This window comes from Pholis gunnellus (genome assembly GCF_910591455.1).
Source record: "Pholis gunnellus genome assembly, chromosome: 20".
In the NCBI taxonomy this organism is placed as follows: Eukaryota; Metazoa; Chordata; class Actinopteri; order Perciformes; family Pholidae; genus Pholis; species Pholis gunnellus.
The window spans coordinates 20,308,700-20,319,370 of record NC_136547.1 but is presented as its reverse complement, the minus strand read 5'-3'; the positions used below and the strand labels follow the sequence as shown (position 1 = coordinate 20,319,370).

Sequence of the window (10,671 nt, the reverse complement as noted above, 5' to 3'; positions counted from 1 at the left end):
ATTGCTCTACGAGTGAGGCCCACATGTATTAACCCATAATCTAGTACACTATTATGTGTAAGTGTAAGAGCGACACAGATACCAGTTTTAAAACTCTGTTTTTAAAACGTATTAGTGTGGATCCGTAGTTAGTTTTTTGAGAAGATTTTGGTTTTGGCTGAAATAACTCGAGTACTGTTACTGAAGTACGCAAGTTACGACTTTTCATTTCATCTCCTGGATGAAAGAACATTTTTGTTTGACCGATCCGCCTCCTCTCCCAAACACTGGTTTTTTTTCTGCTGTTTTTAAAACATCCTGCTTCATGATTATGTGGAATCCGTATGAATTGAATTTGTTGGATATCTACGAACGACTGGTTCAGTGAAACTAACTCGTACACCAGTTAGCTCGTTGTTGCTAACGAGGCTACTGAACTTTGATGCTCGTTATCCAGAACTGACCTACATACCGTGTTCTCAGGATCCTGACGTTTCAGCACTAAAAATGACACTTTTTGTTGTTATTTTTAGTAAATAAAACATAAACTCAGATGTAGAAGTGGGTCCACACAGCGTCTCTCCTCCATTAGTGTGAATTGGCCTGTCGTTTCATAGCCTGGTGCTGAAGGACTCCCTCTCATCTCCTCCCTTTATGAGTCACTCCGTCTCTATTTTTTTATTTATTTCTCTGCTCTCCCGAAATATGTCCTCCCTCTCCTCTTCGCTCCTCTCCAGCAGATTGCCAACCCCCTCCATCGATCCTCACTGCCTCTCATTCTCCCTCAGCCCGGCTCTATTGATGTGTTCAAGTGCGTCTCTTCCTTCTCTGCAGTGCTGCGATAGTTAATGACAGAAACCCAGCGTGTCGACAGTCTGCACAGAAACACACACGCAGAGGGGGAAATTCCCCTTCGGTTGCTGCTCCTGAACGCACCGCCGTGACGGTGTGACGACAGTGTTTTAGGGACTAAATTTGACAAAGATGGCGGCGTCACCTTGATGAGGAGACGGCTGAGATTGGATTGTTTTTTCCTAATTAGTCTAAACTAAAAGTGTATAATATCAGAGGCTGGAAAGCCTCCGATCCTCTCCAGGGATGGCTAGTTAGCTAGCTAGCTTCTCCACGTCCAACATCTGTCACATCCAGCCTTTGAAGCTTTAGTTATGAATAATAATATTAATACGCTGTAATTACATCATTTCTTGTGTTATCCACGTAATCATGAACACATGAGGGATGTAGACGGATGGTCTTTCCTTCAGGACACCATTGTAATTTTCCATGTGAAACCAAAAGGCAACGTTGATTTATTTGTCACTTAACTTGCGTACGTGAGTAACGCAATTCAGTCATTATTTTAACCCAAACAACCATCTTTTTCTTCAACCTAACGAAGTATTTCACCATGATCTCCTGAAAAAGACTAAAGAAAAGTAACGAGCAGAAATTAACACGTTTCTGGACTTTTGTAGGAAATATTTGTATATTTTTTAAAGATATACGAAGCGCTGCACGAGGATACGTTGGTGAACCGTTACAGCACTAATCCTTTGATGTTCCTCTCTCCTCACTCTTTTCTTCTTCTTCACTTTTCTTTCTTCTCCATGTTGCTCATCATTTCTCCTTCCTCTCCTCAGCTTCCTCCTCCTCCTCATTTCCATCATCTCGTCATTAACTGTTGTCCTTACATCACATTGCCTTCTTCAGTCAATGACTTGCATCATGTTGAGTGTGTGTGTGAGTGTGTGTGTGTGTGAGGATAGAGTATCATCATTGCATCAGACACAGACTTCTAAGAATAGAAGAAAAACTAACAAATAAAAGACACCACCGAAGAAGAATACTGTAGCTATTAAACCCAGACTTGTTTTTTGAAGACACATTAAACAGATTCAAAATGTAGCCTAGAAATCATTTAAATGATAGAATTTTGATAATAAACGTTGAGTCTTTCCAGCTACAGTTCAGACGTCTTTTTCAGCTCACGGTTTCATCCCAGAGTCAGATTCTGAGCTTCGGTGTAAAGTTTTCTGAGGCGGAGGAAGAGGAGGTCTGTCTCCCGCTGGTTGTTTGTGTTCAGCAGTACGGAGTCACCGACAGCACGAGTGAGTTACTGAGAGCGTGACTGAAGCTCGGCAGTAAAAGGCGTGGGATCTCTGAGCCGTGGGAGGGAGGAAGAGCAGGGGAGAAAATAACAGAAGAGGGGAAGGAATGAGGAGGAGGAGGAGGAGGAGGTGGCGTTGCCCTACTTTTCATATCCAGCTCCTGTCTGGTTCAGGCTTTCCCAAAATCTCTGGTTTTCCCCAAATGGAAATGAAACTGCGTCAGAAAGGAAACTGGGGTTTCACAGCAGATCTCCTGCGTCAGTAGAGGCGTTATTGGTTTTGTTGTTGTGCGGTCGGACCTGAAGTTGTTTGAGTCGGTATGAAATCAAAACCACTCCATCCGGCTTCATCTCCAGAGCCGGATGGTTAGCACGCTTCGACGCTACACTGGTTCCAGAAAATGAGCTCAACAGTCAACTCTCTCATAGTTTAGCCTGTTAGCAGAAGGCTAAGCTAAGCTAAGCTGTTGCTCTTTCTCTGAGTCACGACACACACATGAAACATTATTTTTAGATTCAGTGTAAATTACACTATCTAGTGATATCATTCGAACTCGTCTGAGAATAATCCCGTTTGTTAAGTTTTCTTCAGTATCTCAGGGATCCAGTATCTTAAGGTTTGCTTTTATTGTGAAACTTTTGCTTTCAGATATAAGACGTCATCGACAGGATCAAGAAGCTGCACACGACCCATCAGAAGCCTTCTGTTATTGAGTGAACAAAACAAACTCCAGAACCGTACACACACACACACACACACACACACACACACACACACACACACACACACACACACACACACACACACACACACACACACACACACACACACACACACACACACACACACACACACACACACACACACACACCTTCATTACGGCCGACAAACGGATGTTTCACTTGTTGTGAAACTCCGCTGCAGGAATAATCCACTCTCAGTGATTATGTGTCCGTCTGACAGAAGGAGACATTCTTCACCGAGGACAAAATAAAACCAACAACTAGTTTAACGACCGAATAACAAGCGTGAGACGATAATACCAGAGAGTGAAGTAGAAACACTTATTCATGCTTCTTCTAAAGCTACAGGTGATTCAGGTAATAAGGTTAACCTTTATAAAAACAGAGTTAACAAATATCACTCTGTGTGTAAAGCTCAAGCTGTTTACCATAAAAACCTTATTTTCACTATTTATTCAGCGGTGGAAATGTTCTTTTAAGCACCCGGCTGCTCAAAATTAAATCAAATGAAGTATTTCTCTGATTATTAACAGAAAAAACAGGATGAACTGTGTTTGAATGTCTGCAGAGATTCTGCAGCACTCAGGGATTTCATTTTCTGTTTATTATACGAGTGTCTTCTGTGAATAAACTCTCAATGTGAGCTGAAGGATTTAAGTATTTCACTCTATTTGGCTCTTTTGTGGTTTAATTGTCTGGTCAGAGAGTTGAGCTGCTTCACCTGATAAAACCTAAACCTCCGATTCATTAAATCCAGAGAGCAGAGATATCAGGGTTAAAGGTGGGATCCAATAATATGAATAACAGTGTGTTTTCTCTTTAAGAAGGTTAATTGTAACATTTTCGTCGCCTCGTTCAGTTGTACTTAGCTCCACCCTCTTGTGTCCCAACGGGCAAAAACCAAGATGAAAACAAATCAAGATGGCGACGGCCAAAGACCAAGATGGCGACGGCCGGGGCCAAAGACCAAGATGGCGACGGCTAAAGACAAAGACGAAGACGGCCAAAGACCAAGATGGCGACGGCCAAAGACCAAGATGGCGACGGCCGAAGACCAAGATGGCGACGGCCGAAGACAAAGATGGCGACGGCCGAAGACCAAGATGGCGACGGCCGAAGACAAAGATGGCGACGGCCGAAGACAAAGATGGCGACGGCCAAAAGGGACAACCAAAAACCAAGATAGCGATGGCAAAAAAACAAGATGGCCACGGCAAAAAAACAAGTTGGCGACAACCAAAATTCCCAAATAAAGGCTTTAAAATGTTGGTCCACAAACCAATGGGTGACCTCACAATGACCGTGTCCACTTGTTAAATACAGTCTTTGGTCGAAACACATCAGCAACAACAACATCCTCACGACTAAGACAGGACTGCAAAGTGTTCGGAAATCTTCATAAGATGTGACGTCAAATGTTATTTCATGTAGAACTTTATTTCTATTGTTCCAACTGTACGAGGCTTCGTGTGAAAACCAACCTGTCATGTAAAAAGTGTTTATTGAACTCTGAGATTCTGTTCGTCCTCCTGAGAGCCACAACGTCAAAAAGGTGTAACTCACCATACGGATGTGCAATTTAATCTCAATTGAGCCAAAATGGCCGACGGCTGTGTGACATTGCGGTGACATTAAGCAGCAGTAATGGGTGAGAAATGTCTCTTCAGAGGCGAGTAAATCCAGCCGAGGAAGGACACACGCGGTAAACATGATGACACGTTGCATCGAACAAAATCTCCATTTTTCACATTTTTTGTTCTGGTCTTCTTCCCCCTCACAGCTCTCCATCCTAAACGCTCTCTCTCAAACACTCCCACCTCATTAAACAAGAGCACGCCGGTTTAGCTGCTCTTCTACAAACAAGAGGCGGCTCTGCAGCTGCAATCCATCATCTTTACTCCCTAACTAACTTACAAAGGCACACACAGAAATATCCACTGGAAGACGCACAATGACACAAATGAGAAACTTCTTTTTAGGCAAAAAGAAGAGACTACAGATGAAACAGCAGCTGTGACGCAGATCAGGTTTCTTCCATCTGAATTCTGGAGCTTGTATGAAGTAGTTTTCCACACTGAATGATCTACTAGCAGCTCCTGTTATGAGTGTACTCATAGACGTAAACACAACTATCACTGGATCACTGTGATACTGAAGGAAACTAAAACAGGAGCGTCTTTCCTCCTGTGGTTTCTAAACTGGTTCACAAAAGTACGTCAGATAATATCCTCTGAATCTATCTAAATAAATATATATAAAATATGTGGATATTAGTGTTTATTTTTATAATTAAATAAACAAATACAGTACACAGGAATAACCGTTAAAATGGAAGAAGAAGAAGAAGAAGAAGAAGAAGAAGAAGAAGAAGAAGAAGAAGAAGAAGAAGAAGAAGAAGAAGAAGAAGAAGAAGAAGAAGAAGAAGAAGAAGAAGAAGAAGAAGAAGAAGAAGAAGAAGAAGAAGAAGAAGAAGAAGAAGAAGAAGAAGAAGAAGAAGAGTATGATGGATCTGCACACGGGGGAGGAACCCTGAAGCTCATCCACAGCCTGTAGGTATATCTACATGTGTGTGTGTGGTATGGATTCCTCCTGAAGCCCGTCGTATTGCAGCAGGGTTGCAACAAGGAGCACAACTCCTCCTGTGATGCATTTAATCCATGAGTCAGCGTGGGCGAGATGCAGAGGAGAGAACACACAGTGAACCTCCCACCATCAGGTCAAACTGTCCACCGTGGTCTCATGAGAGATAAATATAAGACTTGAGTCTCTCTATTGGACGGTGTGAGAGGTTCATCATTCGTTCATCAGGATGAACCCCAACAATCATCCATCCTCTTCCTCATGTTTGGTTTCTCTTTGATCCACTTCCTGTTTTTTTCACAGACTCATATTTATTTATTTATTTATTTATTTATTTATCTTTCTTCTCTTTTAAGAAATGCGCTTCATAAATATTACTGGTTGTTATTCTGACCGTCTCCTGCCGCTGATATGTAAATATGATCATTAAAGTTCAGACCAGATGAAGAAAACTGTGGAAATATAAAAGATCTGATGGGCAGCAGTGTGTGTGTGTGTGTGTGTGTGTGTCTGTGAGAATGTGTGTGTGTCTGTGAGAATGTGTGTCTGTGAGAGAGTGTGTGTGTGTGTCTGTGAGAGAGAGTGTGTGTGTGTGTGATGATGAAAGAGGCAGAGAGACGGAGAATCCCCTGTTGGGATTGGCTGACAGGCTGCTGATGCATTATGGGAACAAAGTGACCAACAGTGAGGTGATTAGCCCGGAGTTGCCGCGATAAGAAGGGAGTATATGTGTGTGTGTGTGTGTGTGTGTGTGTGTGTGTGTCACCTGTCTCTTTATCAGTTCTAGTGTCTGCTGTCCATCCACCATCAGTCTCTCCACAGCTTTTGGATCCTCCACTTTCCTGTTGGCCCTGAAGGCATCGCGCACCCGCCGCACTGCATAGGTCCTAAACACACACACACACACACACACACACACACACACACACACACACACACACACACACACACACACACACACACACACACACACACACACACACACACACACACACACACACACACGAGTTGATTTTACAGAGAAAACAAACGGCAGTAAAGAGAAAAATGAAAGAATAACAAGAACACATATGTGCAGCGGAGACACAGAAACATGAAGATCATCAGAGGTGAGCCTCATGAAGACCAGACTCACAGTCTGCTCCATCACAGCTTCAGCTCTTTGTGAGGAACGAGATTATAAAGACAGCGTTCACTGAAACGGACTCGGTTCCTCCGGCCCAGTTTCAAACCACACAAGGAGGCGACAATAAGAGGTAAAACACAATAACCACGTGTGTAGTTGTGTAGTTGTGTAGTTTTACTCTATGCAGCTGTAAACACCTTCAGTTCTTCAGCTGGAGGCAGGAACCCGGTGGATGAAGCTCTGTGGTCGCAGGTCAGCAGGGATCCGACCACAAAACACCAAAACACCAGCGATCAATACTCAGTGTGTGTGTGTGTGTGTGTGTGTGTGTGTGTGTGTGTGTGTGTGTGTGTGATGCTCTTTGATATCCTTGTTCAAAGGCTGAACTTCTTCTTCTTCTTCTGTCTTTACTTTAAACCTCAAGATCTTTAAATTCACACCAGAGTTATCTCCGTCTGTGGTTTAAATGACAACAGCTTCTATCTATATCTATATCTATAGATATACACATGTAAGGGTACTAGTGTGTAAGGGTACTAGTGTGTAAGGGTGTTAGTGTGTAAGGGGACTAGTGTGTAAGGGGACTAGTGTGTAAGGGGACTAGTGTGTAAGGGGACTAGTAGACAACATTCATCTTGAAGATCATTTAGGATTCAACACTCAACCAGTAAAAGATCTGATTCACAGGTTTAATACGAGGAGACGAGTTAGGAGAGGTCTGAAGGAGAGACAGAGGGAGGGAGGGAGGGAGGAGAGGAGGAAAGGAGTGGGAGAGAAGGAGGGTGGAGGAACTATAGAGGGTTTGGATGAAGGAAGGAAAGGAGTGAAAAGGAAAAGGATGCAGGCATTAAAGGGAGCAAAGGACTAAAGGATGGATTAAAGGATGAAAAGGAAGAATGACAAGAACGAAGGAGGGAGAGAAGGAAAGAAGGAAGGATGGACAGGGAGGAAGTAAACATGATGAAGGGAATCAGGAAAGGAAGTAAGAACAGTGGAAGAGCAAAGATTGAAAACATGAAATTTAAATAAAAGAAACTAAGGATACAAGAAAGGAAGGAAGGAAGGAAGGAAGGAAGAAAGTAAAATGAAAGGAAGCGTGATTTTCAGAGAGTCTGAAGAAAGGAAACGAAGGTGAAGAAGAAGAAGATTTGTGATCAGTTTGTCTTTCAAACATCCGGCTCTTTTCCTCAGAACGAACTCCTGCAGAACGAGACGCTAACGAGACCCTAACGAGAAGCTAACGAGAAGCTAACGAGAAGCTAACGAGACGAAGACAACAAGGAGATTAGAAAAGAGATGGACGGAGGAGGAGACCAACGTCACCTGAGATCATTCAGTGTGGAGGCAGAGACAAAGATCTCTCTATTAAAGACTTCAGAGGGAGTTCTCTCAAGATGACGAGGAAGGAAGGAGTCAAGGACACAGGAGAGGAAGAGGAGAGAGGGAGCGAAGGAGAGAGAAAGAATTATAGAGAGAGAGAGACAGAATTTAACTCTGCTCACATGAAAAGAAAGGAAGGACAAGAAGGAAAGAATAAAGGAAAAGAGCAAAGGAAGGATGGATGACAGACAATAATGAAGGAGGAAAGGAAATCCAACTAATCCACAGCAACGCTTCACTCAGATGCCTCTCGTTTAATGAGCTGAAATAATAATAATAATAATAATAATAAAAGCTCATAATGAACAGCATTGTCTCTCTCAACACTCCTCCCAGGAAGTGCTGTGAGCGTCTGCATCAACTGTTAAACATATAAATATATAAATTTATAAATATAGAAGAGAAGCAGCCTGCAGCACCGTCTGGCATATTCAGGTCGTTCCACAACATCAAACTCCTTCATCGGTGCTTTTTCACCCCAAACTGGAGCTTCATGAAGTTAGAACCTCAGAGTCTCAGAGACACTCGGTCTGCAGTTTACCTACGAACAAACGCTTCGTTGTTGAGAATAGGAGTCAACTACTGTTGTGAGGGGCTCCTCGGGTGCACGCAATGCATGCTGGTACGTGCAATGCATGCTGGTGCGTGCAGGTGCATGCTGGTACGTGCAGGTGCCAGCGGGACAACGGAGAGAAACTTCTGATCTGTCTCCTCAATAATTCAACACAGCAGCATCTCCTCATGACAGATGAACACACACACACACACACACACACACACACACACACACACACACACACACACACACACACACACACACACACACACACACACACACACACACACACACACACACACACACACACACACACACACACACACACACACACAAGGTCATGAACCAGGAAGTATAAAGACGGATAAAACCAACTGAAGGTAAAACAAAAAAAACTATCTTTCAGCCAGGAGACCGCTGTTCTTTGGTAGGAAGGAAGTAAGGAAAGTAGGAAGATGGGTAGGAAGGTAGGTAGGTGGTTAGGTAGGTATTATCAACACTATAACTCCTGTTCCTAATCAAAACAATCCTTCCTTCCTCATCTCCTTCTCTCACGTTGCCAAAAGTTAGTTTCACAATAAAGTTTCACAAAATTCAAAAACAAAACAAAGTAAAGTTCCTCGTCATCACATCTGTGTTCACAGAGGAACGTTCATCCAGTCAACGCTGTGACTTCAGAGATTTGAACTCAATTAAAGAGACGAAGAGGAGATGAAGTAGATGAAGTATATGAAATATGGAGCAGCAGGTCGATACAAACCAGGTTTCAGGACATGATGAATAAAACAAACAGGAGCGGCTTCAACCGATGAAACTCAATATTAATCCAACAGCAACTCTCTGAACTCAACGTTTTATTCCACGACGCTGGAATGAACAGCTCACACGTCATATTCTACAGACACTAAACTAAAACGGAACAAACAATATTCACCGTATCATAAAAACAACACCATAGACACACGAACACAGGAGGAACACTGCTGCAGATGTAAACACAAAGCAGTTCACTTAAAGGCAAAGTCCATCCTCCTTTCTTTGTTCACAAAGAGTTCAATGACGCGGTTATACAGAACTTCGGTGCGGTTCAGTTCCAGCCAGAGGTCCTCCTGTGAACGTGTTCGTTGAGTTGTAGATCCACTCGGATCTCTCAAAGTTTTCAAAAGCCCCGCAGGTTGCAAGTGTCGTGTTGCTGCCTCGGTTAGCCAACTCAGGTTAGCGTAGCGTAGCTCCAAACACCAAGACGCTCAGTTGCAAATGAAACGCATTCTTAGCCATAAAATGTGCAGGAACTCCCAAATCCGTTTCTCCTCCTTCAGCCATTGAGTGTTAAAAAAAACAAAGCTATACCAAGCAAAACGCTAACAATGTCTTAACTTCTTAAATATCTTTTAACCTGAACTCTTACTAATACTAAGTTCCGCTAACTTCAGCTTCACAACAGTGACGCTGCCCACTGACCAATCACACGTAACGATGACGTACTTGTAGGCCAGCTAATGAGAAAATAAGATAATGGGAAAAACATTTTTATAAATTATGATACATGTAGTGTATTTAAGAAAAATGATTAAATTATAAAATAGCTCTAACTTTGTGATTCTGTTTAGAACAGCAGAGAAGGCCTCGACCACTGCCTCATTTGCATATCTAAACATAACATTTCAAAAAACCTGTAATACAATAAATAATCCTCTTAATGTGAGTAATGAACTGGTGACGTTTCATGGTGATATCTATGAGGTCATTTGTTTACCCGGTTCACCTGTAGTGTCTTCCTTTAAGTACTTTTACTCCACTGAGGTATTAAAGACAGTACTTTTACTTGTAGAGGAGTATTTCCACTATGTAGTATTACTACTATTACTGAAGTAAAGTATGTTGAGTACTTCTTCCTCCACCACGTGCTGTGTTTTGTAAGCACATTGAATAACAGTTACGACACCGAGTCAGTCCGGTCCGGCCGATGTAAACAAACGTAAACAAGGTCAAAACAGGGCCGTTAGCTGCTACATTAGCATCTTTAAACCTGACCACCAGGTGTGTTCGGATCTGACGTCATCGCTCACCTGTAGTTGTACGAGGGGAACTTCTTGCTCTCCGTCAGCATCACTCTGTACAGAGAGATCACCTGTGCTCGTGCGGACGCCGCCATGATGTTGCTATGCTAACGACGCTAACTCCTCGACCGTATAGAGC

General features: G+C 42.8%; 1 protein-coding gene across 1 annotated transcript in view; it reads right to left on the bottom strand.

The window, feature by feature from the left end:
- The window catches only part of lyrm4b (LYR motif containing 4), a 20,240-nt gene extending 9,583 nt beyond the window's left edge, over positions 1 to 10,657 (bottom strand). Inside the window, exons 1-2 of the mRNA XM_079181823.1 lie at positions 10,542 to 10,657; positions 6,177 to 6,297 (exon numbers count right to left, since the gene is read on the bottom strand). Of these exons, the coding sequence (XP_079037949.1) occupies positions 6,177 to 6,297; positions 10,542 to 10,627 (207 nt within the window). The 5' untranslated portion in view covers positions 10,628 to 10,657. The remainder of the gene's footprint in view (positions 1 to 6,176; positions 6,298 to 10,541) is intronic.
- Positions 10,658 to 10,671: the final 14 nt, after the last annotated feature.